The sequence below is a fragment of the Podarcis muralis genome, chromosome 1 (genome assembly GCF_964188315.1).
Source record: "Podarcis muralis chromosome 1, rPodMur119.hap1.1, whole genome shotgun sequence".
Lineage (NCBI taxonomy): Eukaryota > Metazoa > Chordata > Lepidosauria > Squamata > Lacertidae > Podarcis > Podarcis muralis.
The window spans coordinates 27,638,391-27,653,045 of NC_135655.1; the positions used below are offsets into that span (position 1 = coordinate 27,638,391).

General features: G+C 41.8%; 1 protein-coding gene across 6 annotated transcripts in view; it reads left to right on the forward strand.

Annotated features, from left to right (window-relative positions):
- CEP128 (centrosomal protein 128) overlaps positions 1–14,655 on the forward strand; it is a 190,556-nt gene that overhangs the window by 46,357 nt on the left and 129,544 nt on the right. For all 6 annotated transcript variants that reach the window (XM_077925062.1, XM_028718307.2, XM_028718298.2 and 3 more), the window contains exons 13-14: positions 8,259–8,609; positions 12,032–12,682. In XM_077925062.1, coding sequence (XP_077781188.1) covers positions 8,259–8,609; positions 12,032–12,682 — 1,002 coding nt within the window. The remainder of the gene's footprint in view (positions 1–8,258; positions 8,610–12,031; positions 12,683–14,655) is intronic.

Consider the following 14,655-nt stretch of genomic DNA (forward strand, 5'->3'; position numbering starts at 1 on the left):
AGAAAGTGGGGCCTGAGCACAACAGCCTTCTCCCCATCTGTGATTCCTAGCAACTGATATTCAGACACATACTGCTTCTAATAGTAGAGGTAGAACCTAGCCATTGTGACTAGTAGCCACTGATAGCCTTATCCCACATGAATTTGTCGAATCGTCTTTTGGCGTCCTGTAACCCATGCTGAAAAATTAATGTGGCTTGTATTGGGGGATTTTTAAATTATTTTTGTAATGTGTTCCAAAAATCCTAGAGAAGCAGAGGCAGGATTTTCCCATTTGGGCTTTTAAATTCAACCTTATGTTTTCCTGTGAATTCTTTTAAACAGAGCCGGTCGGTTGAACCATCTGTTCATGGTCTTGGTGCATTTTGTTGTCCCAGTAATGAAAGTAGGAGAAGGGAGCAAAGTGCTCCTTTCTTCCCGAGAGCCAAGATGAGCTTGAAATCTCAATGCATTCTACTATAGCATGAGAAATATAGAACCAGAAGAGAGATTTCTTCTTTGCTGATGAACATTGGTGCCTCCAACATTCCATCTTGAAGAGAACATTCTGCCCACCTCTCTCCCCTGGTGTGAAAAGTGCTGAAGACAAGGTTGCAATTATACATTCTCTTAATCTGTGCGCAGGCCTGCATAGTGGGATGAAGAATCTTCCAGCTCCACTCGTGGCTTTTATGCCGGACTCTCAACATGTTTTTGCCAGCCAGCACAGCTGTGTCATATTCAGCCTTTCTCTGTCTTGCAGGCACCTGGTATTAAGAGCATAATTTGAAAGCAATCAAAGAGATCGGGAATGCTGTGTGTTCACCTTTAAACCATAGTTGAGTTTAACTGTGGTTTAGAGTGACATGCAAACCAGGCCATTAAGTTTCAGCCATTGGGAGGCCAGCTCTGTCATGCCTAGCCAGTCGTTGCAGCGGTAGTGATGGTAGTTGCTTCATTGAATCATGTCACAATAGTAGTACCGCCATGATTGTACGACTGTGGTTTTACCACAGTATTCCTATCTGTGTCTCCTAAACACAGATCTTGTTAATGATAATTAACAAGGTGAAGTAAGAGGGTGATTTTGAGGATGCACCCTCCTTTTCATAACCAGTGACTAAGATGTGGATGACAGCAGTCACGAAGTTAAAAGATGCCTGCTTCTTGGGAGAAAAGCGATGACAAACTTAGACAGCATCTTAAAAAGGAGAGACATCACCTTGCCAACAAAGGTCCATATAGTTAAAGCTATGGTTTTCCCAGTAGTGATGTATGGAAGTGAGAGCTGGACCATGAAGAAGGCTGATCGCCAAAGAATCGATGCTTTTGAATTATGGTGCTGGAGGAGACTCTTGAGAGTCCCATGGACTGCAAGAAGATCAGACCTATCCATTCTGAAGGAAATCAGCCCTGAGTGCTCACTGGAAGGACAGATCCTGGAGCTGAGGCTCCAATACTTTGGCCACCTCATGAGAAGAGAAGACTCCCTGGAAAAGACCCTGATGTTGGGAAAGATTGAGGGCACAAGGAGAAGGGGACGACAGAGGACGAGATGGTTGGACAGTGTTCTCAAAGCTACTAACATGAGTTTGACCAAACTGCGGGAGGCAGTGGAAGACAGGGGTGCCTGGCGTGCTCTGGTCCATGGGGTCACGAAGAGTCAGACATGACTGAACGACTAAACAACAACAAGATGTAGATGGAGTCAGAGAAGAAAGCCCTGGAGGAGTCCTATAAATTTGGCTTTGTGCAAAACACTGATAGTTATGCCTTGAATGTTAAACTATGACCGGGGAGACCCAAGTTCATATTCCTCCTCAACCATGAATCTCAGTAGGTGACCACTCAGTTTAACCAGCCTCTGCAGTGTTGTGAGAATAAAATTGTATGAAATAAATTTGTACATTGGGATCTGTGGTGAAAGCTGCTATTTGTGCAGGCACGTAGGAATGCCCGGAGGTGAGATTTTCATGCCATAATGTACTGTGCCTCATGGATTTTACTTCAGTTTGGCTATATTTTTAGCTGCAGTCTGACAAACAGCATAATAGGGGACTATATATATTTTTAATTCGGTAATGAAAGAGTAACCGTCAAAGTTCTAGTCTCTTTTCATAATTTGAAAAGCAGTTCACAGTGCAGCAACAGTCAAATATTGTAATAAAAGTTAAAATTTCATTAGGGAAATGAGGACACAATGTAACACATTTAAATTTATTGGCTGAGTAAATCTGAAATTAGAATGTCCCAAGACAGGTTGACCACTTACTGTGTGAAATACCTACAGTATAATTTAGAATGGACTTAATAGACTTCAAATGAAGTTATAGAAGATGCTGGGGTTAATTTTATAACTGCATCCTCTGTACATACACTAGTCACTTGTCAGATGTAAGGGCTTATCTGGTTTGTGTTTTAACTTGATTTTTGATTACTTGAATGGATATTTAGGGAAAGTACAGTAAATACATTTGGTTAGATCCAGAGAAACGGGATTGTCACTTCCTATATCATCTTGCCTGTACTTTGAGATATTTGGAGGAGACTCTTATTTGCAGTCCTGGACTGCCAGTCCATCATTGGATGAGATGTGTTATGGACTGACATGAGAGAGTGCCTTATTGAACGCCCCCTGCTTAGAAGTGTGGCTGCTGAACGAGGAAGGTCTTTAGTTACTACCTACTTAGTAAGTGCTGAAAAGACAACAGAGGCGGCGCCTATTGTTAAAGGCTGGGTGCAACCACACAAAGGCCCTGTTCCTGTATTGTAAGGAACGGACCTTCTGATAAGATGGCATCCATATGAGGCCCTCTCCTGCAGAGTGCAGTGATCGATTGGGTGTATAATGGGTGAGGCAATCTTTTCAGTATCCTTGTCCCAAGCTGTATAGCACTCCAGTACCAACATCTTGAACTTAGCGTGGTAGTTCAAGACTGCATCCTTAAGTGCTAAATTATTAGTAGGCCCTCCCATGACGGGAAAAGTTGCTGCACTCTTGCCCTGCCAGGAGGAAATAGGATGGCTGCATCTTTATTGGGGAAGCATCATATCACAGTGGTAGGGCATATGCACCCCATCCTCTTTAGTTAAAGTAGACCCTTGCCTGAGACCTTAAAGAGACCCATCAGTTGTAGAGCAGTACCAAACCAGGTGGGCAAAGGTCTGATTTAAGACCAGGTGTTCCTACGTATTACAATATCTTTCCTTCAAAGCGGTTGCACTGTTTTGTTTTGTGTCAGCTGCTTTGAGCTATTAGATAAAGCGGGAGTATAAAAAGAGAGCCCTGCTGAGTCTGCCTAAAGGCCTATTTAGTCCAACATCCTGCTTCCCACAGGGGCCAACCAGATGCTTATTGGAAGCCCACAAGCAAGACATGGAGGCAACTGTCCTTTCCTGCACTGTTGTTTTCCCAGCAAATGATATTCAGGGGTATAAATGGGATAAAAATACATTTTTAAAAACTGTTATTCAAAAAACGATTACTTTTGCCTATAAAATTTATTCTAATTATGTCAGGCTTAAGATTGTGTTGACAGTTTTGCTGTGAAAACTGCCATACATGTGTGTGGCAGCGTTGGGTTGGCATGTAAGAATCTGTTTTTCAGCCTTAAAACCTTTTAGTTTTGGAATAGAATATGAATTTTCTTAACCTTAAAATACTTTTTAACAATTTAGAACCTTTTTTGGAGTTGGAATACAAACAGCAGTAATTAGTGGATTGTGTTGCTTTTGGGGGTAACTGCAGGCACCAGATATATTTCCAACAACATTGCTGAATATTCCAGCCCTGTGGTTTGTATATTGTATGATAAGTTGTCCAGAAACACAAAACCGGACTGAATTCATTTGGAAAAAAACATCCCAGGGAAGAAAAACAGAGTATTCTAAATTTTATAGCTGGAGTTATTGGATTCTAAATATGCATTTTATTGGTTAGTTGCCATCAAGCACTTAAAATGATATTGAATAAATCAGAGATGGTGAAGTTGGTAGCAAACATGAGCATGCCAGTTACAGCAGTAGAAGTCAATTTTAGGTATAACAGGCCCTTTGGGATGCATAAAGCCTAACATAGGACAGATTTCAGCACCTATAATTATTTCTACACTGGGCTCTATGGAGCAGCACACAGAGGGCTGAAAATGAATCATGGTAGGGCTGGATTTGGTTGGGGTGAAGCACCAGGGTTGATTCCATAGGCATGCCTTGACAGATTTAGGAAGCAAGACGTACAGGAGAGTCGGGGTCCAAGGCAAGGAATCTGGGCAAAGGAGGCTGGCTGGAATGGGGCAAGGGCTGTCATGCGGTCCGGGATGATGGAAGGTTGAGAGGAAGCTGTTGAGCAGGAAGACCAAAGCGTAGGTAGGCTGGTTGACCATCAGATAAGGCATACAGCTAAGGCCAAAGGCTGGTTGTTGCCCTGGCAAAAATCCAGCATTTGTAGCTTTGTCAGGTCTGGAGGAGCCAATGGGCTACCAGGAAGGTGGAAACCTGTTGAGACCTGTGAAGACAATTCTGCTCCTTGTTCTTCATCTCTGCAGTCTTCAGGGTGTCACCACAGAGGGCACCAGTGCACAAACCAGGAAACACCAGTCCTAGCTGATGCTGACATGCATTTTTTTGTTATCCAGTGTGGTTTGTAAGGTATTTTATTTGTAACCCAATAGCCGCACCACACTGTGTATGTGTGTTTCATCAGTCCCCACACTGCCTCGAAAGCTGCTCCAGAGCTTTCCTCCAAGGCCTTCACTCCAAGCTAATATCCCTGCAACAGGAGTACTACCCCGAGGGAAGACGTGCAAGCCACAACTATGCATTCAAGCCTTGTGAGATCTATGGGCTTGAGCACATTTGGTATTCTACTATGGCCCATAGCAACCAATGCTTCTGCATAGTGCCAAAAATTAATACTGAAGAAAGGTAGTTCTTCCATGATGATAAATTGCTCTGAGTATAAGGAGGAGTATAAAGAGGGGAAGTTCTACCACTGTGCTAAAAGCCCCCAATTATAAACTTCTTACTTAATAATAAGCAAAGCAAGGAAGATTTATTTCTCCTTATTAGCTCTGTTTAGTTTCAGAATTGCAAAATATATGAGTACATGTTTTGCATATATATTTTATCAGTGTAGATCAGGTCTGTCCTGCTACCAATCAGTTGTATAGTTGGTGACTAGGAATTAATTATGTACCCGTGTATTTTAAAGCAAATATTCTAATTAAAAGTTTAATCAGGGGCGGGGAGTAGAAAATATTAACTGCTGATGAAATACTGTTCAGTGTTTTTTAACATGATAATTTATCTTAATATTTTCTCTGCTTTGCCTAAGCTTAGAATCTTGCTTCATTAACTACTACATGGAAACTACAGTGGTAGGTACAAGATCTTTTCTCATAGGCTTTGTGGAGAAATAATTACTTTTAATGACCCAGAAAGGCTGAAGATGCCATTATTTAGGATAGGGATTTTATCATCGGATGGGAAACAATTACAGCTGTTGTAAGGAAAATAATCTAGCACTGAAGTTTGAAGGTGAGACATTTTAACAAAATTTATGGAAGGCTAAATGTAATGATTTCGGATGGTTTTTGTCTGTATCCTCTCACACTTGTCAGGTTCAGAATTTGAATCTATAGCCCTTGGAGATTATGTTTAATTAATACAAATCTTCCATTGGAATTGAACTCATCAGAGCGTATAAAACATCACTTATTAGGTAGCTGAGCAAGAAAGGTTATCTATAACGCCTGAAGGTCTAAAAGAAAGGATATGATGCCTCCAACACATTGGAAAATGTCTATTTTTTTAAAAAAAAAAACAGTTTAAACTAATGACCGTAGCGCCAACACTCTTGTTTCCATTTGTGTATAACGTTGTTCTTTAATGGCTAGGGCTGAAATTGTTCAAGTCTCTTGCCAGCTGAAAAGCTTGAATATATTTTGCGAGAAAAGGCAAAGAACAAAACTTAGCTTAAAAAATTGTTAACTATGAATAATTTGTTGGGAAGATTGGGCAGCGGTCCTGTAGCGGTGGTGTTCCAAACCGTGCTGAACCTGACAAGGGTCTTTTCGGTGGGAAGATAAATAATGGCAGAACAATCCCCAGTGATAACTCAATATTTTGTGAGTTGGTCCTAATGAGTTTTTGAGTTTTCCCCGCTTTATGGACCAACATGGCTTGTTTTTGCTTTTTGAGTGCTTTGAGTGTTTGCCTGCCAGTGCCATGCTCTGCTTTGGAGAGTGGTTGGTGTGGTCTTGGCCATGCTTTCCATTAGCATGGCCCGAGAAGCTTAGCCAGCAGGCCACATGAACTCTGTGTGCCTCCTAGAGCAGAGGTTCCCAAACTGTGGTCCGTGGACCACCCATAATCTTCACCATTCAGGTGGTCAGCAGCATGCCCATATTAAATATTCATGCTGATACTTAATTGCATTTTTATTGATTCTTTTTATTTCTTATATTGCATTTTATTGTATTGCAATTTGAATTTTATGGAATGCAGTTTGTAGTGCAGTAAAATGCAATAGAAGAAGAAGAAACAACAAGCAATAAAACACAATGGAAAAATCACACAACATCTAGCAGAGCGCATTGCCATTGCTACAACAGGCAGAAAAGTCATGAAGTGGTCTGCCAAGACCGTCAGCAATTTTCAAGTGGTCCGTGGGGTGGGGTGTGGGTGGGGTTTGCAAACCACTGTCCTAGTTTGGATTTGATATCCCGCCTTTCACTCCCTTTAAGGAGTCTCAAAGCGGCTAACATTCTCCTTTCCCTTCCTCCTCCACAACAAACACTCTGTGAGGTGAGTGGGGCTGAGAGACTTCAAAGAAGTGTGACTGGCCCAAGGTCACCCAGCAGCTGCATGTGGAGGAGCGGAGACGCGAACCCGGTTCCCCAGATTATGAGACTACCGCTCTTAACACTACACCACACTGGCTCTCCACTGGGTCCAGAATGGTCTGCAATATGCAGAGGGTTGTTTGGCAAAGATGTGTGTGTTCCCTGACAGTAAAATAAAAATGGATGTGGAAAGAGTGGTGATATAAAAGGATTTAAAATCTACTGTTCCATAGAACAAGGACATATCATTTGGCAGGACATAATTTTTCACATTGGGTATATGTGTGCCTTCTGCTCTTCTTGTGTGTGTGTGCTTACTGGTCTTGTGGGACAGTGGGGACGTCTGTTTTCAAAGTTGGCTGTAAAGCTTGCTGCCATCGTTTCATGGGTGAGAACATAGGGCAGTTCAAATCCATTATTTCATTGGCAGTAGCAAGGAAGTGTCTCTTGAACAGGCACAGCTGTGGGGAGCTGGAAAATGGTTGCTGTTGCTCTCCTTGCATTTGAAGGCCTTTGATTCTGGAGCAACGACTCCCTCATGAAATTACCGAACTACAGTCCAACATGATTTTTATTTCTGTCTCCTGTGGTTTGAATTGAGGTTAAAGGGTTTTTTTTTGTACTACATATATTAATTAGCTTACCAGTGTTGGAATGTCGTTGTCGTCAAATTTAATTTCTGTCTTCTCTTCCTCCCAAAGGAGCCCAGGAGCCCAAAAGTTAAAACAATACGTTTTGTATAATTTACCAACACTGTCTTGTCAATTGTCAGTATTTTTAGGATATGTAAGACCGTTTTTAAGCAGTTTAAAATTGTGTTTTTGTATTGTTTTTGGTGATTGCTGCATTTTGCACTTTGTACCTTCTTTGTGAGGCATCTTCTCCTAAAAAGTGGGATACAAATTTATTAACTGATAATCAGTCACTGTACCTGTTTTGTTTTACAAAATTATCACTGTCTGCTCCTCTCTCTCTCTCTCTCTCTCTCTCTCTCTCTCTCTCTCTCTCTGCAGTTCGGGTCCTTGTAGCTTCATTCCTCTCTCTGTCCCACCTCCCCAACACATACTCTCTATGTGATTCTATATGCTTGCCAACTTAGTATGACACTTTGTGCTTCTCATGATAATTGAACTCTAGTCTGCAAAAACTTAATCTGGGAATGGGGAAGCTGTGACCTTCCCAGATGTTCCTGAACTCCAACTCCCTTCAGCCTAACCTGGCATGAGCAATGGTCAGGGTTGATATGGGGTTGTAGTCCAGCAACATCTTGAAGGCATAGATTTCCCCCACCCCTCTGGCTTGCGCCATAAAAAATTGCTAGGACCTCAAGTCTTGCTGCCACAGGCAAACATGGCTGCCCCTCTGGAAATTGTTAAATGTTCATGTATGTCTCTGTTCCCCAAGAAAAAATGTGTTAATATATTGTGATGATTTCTAGGTTTTAACCTCCGACTTGGAAAAGAGGGAGTCCCAGCAGCAAAGGATGCTGAGCCAGCTGAAGGAGATACAGAGCAGCTACAAGATCTGTGAAAATGAGTGCCGAGCTGCAGAACTCCAAGTTAGTGAGCTGGCTCAGCAACTGGAAGAGTCGACTAAGGAGGCAGAGAGGTACCTAGCTGAATTCAGACAATCTGAAGTACTCAGGCTAGAGAATGAGAAGAAGAGGGAGGAGTTAAAACTGAAAGCTCAGGAAACTATTAGACATTGGAAGCTAAAGTGTAAGAAACTGGAACATGAAAGAGAGAAGCAGACTCAACTTCACAACCAGCTGATGGAGAAGAACAATCTGGTATGGGATTTTTTTCCTTTCAGTTATTTTATTTTTTCTTGAAGCCAACCGTTCTGGGAACTACTTTCCCCCGGTGAATTTTTAGATTCTTGAAAATAAGTAGGTATAATATATCACACTGTAAGAAAAACCATATTCCGTTAGTGGTGGGCTTTATGGAGGAGGAGGGAGAAGAGATGACTTTCAGTAGTCAGATATATGTAGCTTGTAATTAATACAATGGACCATTTGATCTGATCCATCTTACTGGAACATCTTCACAAGTGAGATGGAAATAGTGTCATCCTGTTGTGGTTGGCATGACATCTACATTTTTAATAGAAAATTTGGCGCCTGATCAAATTTTTGATCTGTGTAATGCAAGCTTACAAATGGTCAAATCTGGCTTTGATATGGTGACTTCTAGAAATGTAAGGCATAAAACAGAAATTCTAGAAATGTAAGGCAAAAAATCACCACCTGATTTTTTAAAAGAAATTTGCCCAGTTTTAGTCGTCCAAATAAAGTATTCTGTTTTTGATCTTGGTTCCTTTAAAGCAGGGGAGGGAGAGTGTTACCAGCCTTTGGGCTACATTTCATTGTGGACAGATTTCGAGGACTTGCGTCCCAGTGTTAAGTGGCACCAGAGACAACAGTAGGCATGCCCAGAGGGACATGACCAAAGTATGTGGAGAAACAGATGTGACTTTTCCCTTTTGTACAGCAGGCTATATTCCAGCCATGTAAAAGTCAGAGGTTTCTACAACCCACCATCCAGGTTACTACAATTCAGGATATATTCCAGCCAGGCAAAAGCAACCAAAGAGGGTGTGGAGTAGAGCTGGTAAGAGGTGCAGTCTTTGGAGGAATGCATTCGCTCCCTGGGTCTGAAGTTCCTTACCCCTGCTTGAAAGCGTTGCTCTACGACCATGCATGGCAAATAGCCAGCATGCTGCTGCAAGGTGTGGACAGATATGTATACAGGACTCAAACCATTCACACTCTCTGCTCATGTAACTTGGAAACCAAATTGGTCTTAGATCCCTAGTCGCAGGTATATGGATGTTTGGAGTTGTGTATACTCAGTTGTATCTCTGCTACACTTTGGTCCATTCCAGAATCCAGCAGGGCTCTTCTTAAAGGTCTAATAATACCATGTTTTCAACAGTGGCAAGCCCAATGCTTCCAGGAATCCCGCAAGCCCCTTTGTGTATTTGCTTCAGGAAATGGTGATGTATGCACAGCAAGCACTTTGCCAGATAAAGTGTGGCACTACGCTAATAGAAGTTATTTGAACTGACAGATAAGGGTTTGCTCACTCATCTGACTAATAAGGTTTTAGAGAATAAGTTGACAGTTCTCAAAGGCTTTGATTTGCTTCTTCAAAACAGTAAGAGCACAGCTTTCACAGTGGCAAAACAGCATTTCCAGGTCTTTTTCTCCTTCTCAGAACAGTGAATTCAAATGTTATAACTGGGATTGTTTGGGAATCCCCTTTTCTTGTTTCATTGTGTTTGATTAACAGTCCAAGGTGGCTGTGCTTACAGGCTAAAAGCTCTGTGATAATACTTTCCCCTTTTGTACAGCAGACTATATTTTATAAAAACATTTTTGGGGGTAATCTGCTGAAAAACTAGCATTTAAAATAGCAATGAACATTTCAATTAAATGTTCTTGAATGATGTCCAGAGGCGGTAGTAAGGTCCGAAGGCTGAAAGAGGAAGTACAATTTTTGATGCGATAATACACGTGGGAGGAAAATTAGCAGTGTGAAAAATAGTAGATTAGTCCTTCCACCCTCAAGGTAAAAACATAAAAGGAGGATAGTTGCGGCAGATGGCCATTGGGAGACTGGAGATTCTAAGCAATAATTAAACATTTCACTGCAATTAGAAAATAAGCAACCAACATACGAGACACAGTTTTGACAGGGAAAGGCTGTTTTGTGTCCCCAAGAGGCTCAAGCCAAGTGTGACAAGTAGGTGGACTTCATTGCATCTCTGCTTTATAATTACTCAGTCACTTCTTTTATACCCAGTCAAAGCACATTCCCTTTGCTGGGATTTAAAAGCTGCCTGTCTAAGGTAAAAGTACAGAGAAAACCTGTAACCTGAAATAACTGAGACTTCTGAGAGGGAAGGGTCTATCTAGAATAATGACAGTGATTGTAACTACAGTGGGGGGAGTCAGTTGAATTGCAGGAATGTTAAGGATTTGAGAGAAAGGCAGTGGCAGGAAAGAAGGTTGGAGAGACAGAAGTGAGCCTTTGACTTCAACCCAAGTTTAAGCAGCAGCCTGTAATGCAAGGAATGGGTTCAAGGGAGGGATAAAATATTTATGCATTTAAATGTAATATTGCTTTATCTGTTTGTCATAATATTAAAAGTGATAAACAATAGTTAAAGGAATAAAATCAACCTTAAAACCATCAGAACAGGTTGTATTTTGTTCAACTATTACTCTTCCTAATGGATTTTATGATCATTTACTGTTCGTTACTTTGGGTGACTTCTGACAGCAAGGCACCACATAATTCTCTCAAAATCAGTAAAGTAAGCAATAATAAACAAGTAAATACAATTACACAAGCAAAACACCTTTTTTTTTTTTAAAAAAAAAGCCACACCAGATATGGGTGGTTAAAAATCTGGGCAGTTGTATATATTTGCATATGTTTGTATATAAACAGGTTATCTTGAACCATAATATGAATAATGGGGAGTGGATAACTGTACAGCTTTATGTACGGTGCTTATTTTAGGGGTTTATGCCTGCCCTTCAAGTTCCAAGCATGACTTGTAAATGATATATAAAAGGAGAGCCATACGCCTCTTTTCATTGCCAGCATGCCTCTTGGATTCCATATCACTTTGTAGTGTTTCTTCTCCTTTTCATAGTTTGGTTATGCCATGCTTCCATTAGTAAAGGGGTTTTCAGACAGCGACAAAATTCAGCTGCTGCTTAAATTTATGGGAAAGGACACTGGTGTTCTTCTCTTTGTTGTGGTGGTCTTCTTTCTCCACAGTGCTGGTCTGGGCCATTTCCCCCCTATGATATAGGGGCGGGGAGCCTCAGACTCCAGGGCCAAATGTGGCTCTGTAGGACACTCTGTTCAGCCCTTGTGACTCTTTCCAGGCTACACCCCTCATCAGCTCTATTCTTCCCTATAATGCCATTGATGGAGAAATGTGTGGGTGTGTAGAAACCTCTGACTTGTCCATGGCTGGAATATAGCTGTTGTACAAAGATAAGAATCCCCTTTGTTACTCCACCTACTTTTACACCTGGCCCTATTCTCCACTGAGATGTGGCCCCTGCAAGGTTGCCTGTGAAGGGAATGCAGCTTTTGGGCTGGAAAAAAATTGTGTCCCTCATGCTGTAGTAGAAGTCCATGTGTCTCTCGATACTTTTTTCCAGTCCTCTACTGCTCTTTTGAATTGCAGGTCCATAAGGAAAGGGATGACTTAAAAAGTCAGCTTCTTTCAGCTATGCATCAGATGGAAAACCTTCAGAAGGAGCTGACTGATGTTCTTGAGAAGAGGGCCAAGCAAGAAGAGGAACTTCACTGCAAAGAAGTGAAGCTCAGGGAAACCAGATCGGTTCAGATGGCTCTTGAACAAGAAATCAGGGATGTCAGAGAAACTGCAGAGAGACTAGAGGGTGAGCTGCGACAGCAGAGCCTAACGTTGAGCCAGCTAAGAACTGAAAAGCAGCATTTAGAGGAAGAGCTTGCCACCATTAACATGATCCATGAAAAGGACCAGGCAAAACTGTTAGAGATGCAGGCTGTTATAAAAAACCTGAGTGCAATTCGGGCTGAACTGACCAGCCGCATGGCAGACGACGAGAAATCCAAGAAGGAGATGCGCAAGACCCTGATGGATCTCAAGAAACAGCAGGAGTCTAGCCAGGAAGAAATGGCTACAGTCAGTCAGCAGCTGAAGTTGGAGCGAGATGTCCACCAGCAGGAGCTAGCAGAGCTTCAGTCAGAGTTGCAGCGGGTGAAAACCAAACATGACCAACGTGTCCAAGAGATTATGAAGCTGTTTAGCCAAGAAAAGGAAGAAGCAGCTGGTCACATTGAAAAATTCAAGGTACCTGTAGGCTAGTCAGCTTTGCATATCTCTCCCCACCTTTTGGATAATGTACCTGGGTTTGGGTGGAGGGTAGTGGAAGTGTGAGCTGTCCAATTTAAAATTGGCCATTTGCTCCCTGAACAGGTTCTGCATTCTTGTGAAACATGTAGTCTTGAGCTTTAAAATAAAAAAAAGAAAGGTAAAAAAAGAGAGAGAACCCATTCCAAATAGATGTGGTATGTTGGCCAGTATCAAAGGTTGACTTTGTTTATCCCTGGCCTTCGACAGACTTCCTACATGCACATCTTCCTTCCTACAAGGTTTTTGTGCTCAGGGGATATAAGAGTTCCTATTCGCATCATTTATTATGCATTTTTAACTACTTTGCGCCATTTATTCTGGTTTGGCTAATAATGGGAAGAGACCAAGATCATTAAAGCCCTGCCCTTGACTTCTGGAATTTTATCCAGCCACCCCTATTGCTTTTGATATTTCACTAGGCATTGTCTCCTCTTCCTAGAAGCTTGTTTTTTAAAAAATAAAAACAACCCCCTAACCCAAAAAACACAGATTGAAGCTGATACTCACAGAGAGCCAAGCCTATGCTCAATACCACCATTCTCTTCTCTTGCAAAACTGTGGAATATAGACGTAGAATAGACCAGAACATACCAGTTGCAGAACAATTTAATTTTTCCAGGTAGTGGTTATACTGCTGGGCATAGAATGACAAACATAAGTGACAGCCCATCCCACGTATATCCTCTACACCATCATAGCTACTTTTTTCATTTTCAATAACAACCAAAGTTGTAATAGTCTCTTCAGCCTGCATCTCCTTGTTCTCTGATACTTGCTTTGTTAGTTTTCTCCATTTCACTAAAATATTTCTTCTCTGTAAAATAACACTGAGTGCACTTGTTAATGGCCAGAGGATGTTGACACCATACATGCCGCCACGTGCAACACTTCCTCTTACAGGCATTTACTTGACGTCCTTAAGACTCTGGTGCATGTAATAAAATGGTAGATTGGATGCATAAAGAAGTGAATGTGGCACTTGCTTACTCAGCAACCTGTGTGATTTTTAGGGGAACTGGAAGGGAGATTATACATCGTGGGGGAGGATAAAGACAATTCCCCTTTCCCATTGTATGGACACCTGGATCTACCCTCTCTTTTACTTTGTAACGTCACCAAAGATCGCAGTTACCTGGTTCAGGATACAAATTTGCCTTACTGATGATGCTGGGGTACACTGAGTGAATTGAATGCTGTTTCTCTGAGAGGTCCTCCTACCACTCAAAATGCAAAATGAGGTTCTGCGTGTGCAGAATGTGCTTTAGTTTATGTCCAACTTTTGTCCAACTCCTGGATACTAATCATAGCTCCAGGTAACCACCCACAAAGAGCGATTGTTTTAAGGTTCCAGAGAATTATGGACAGGCCCAGAGAAGCTGAAGGACATTGTTGCTTTTTCTTTGGCAGTCTAGTCCTCTGGTCCCAGAGCTATTCATGCAGGGTGCACCCTGTCCACATGGTTCCCCTGCTCCCACCTGGTAGAATGCATGATCTCTTGATTTGTTTAAAGCTTTACAGGAAAAAGTAACCATGAGGAGGGGGCAGTGCATGAGTCTGGGGTTTGTGGCAACTGTTTTCTGCTCATGCTTTTAGCGACGAACTGTAGTTTAGCATTTTGCACAGACATGGCGAATAGCTTGTGTGATCTCATTCTAGACATTTTTTTAAAGCAATGGCTGAGAGTGGGCATGGAGTAGGTGGCAAATACAAAGTGACATTTTGTGCAATACAAGAACTATACTGAGGAGCAGCATGTGGTCAAATCTGTTAATACCGTGCAGAACAATCTGGATCGCTTGCAGAGACTGGGAAGGATCTATCTATTGCCAGAAGTCTCTGTTATGTAGTTTGATCCTGTAAGTTGATATTTTAGAGAACAGCATGAACAGAATTAAAACACCAGTTGTCCT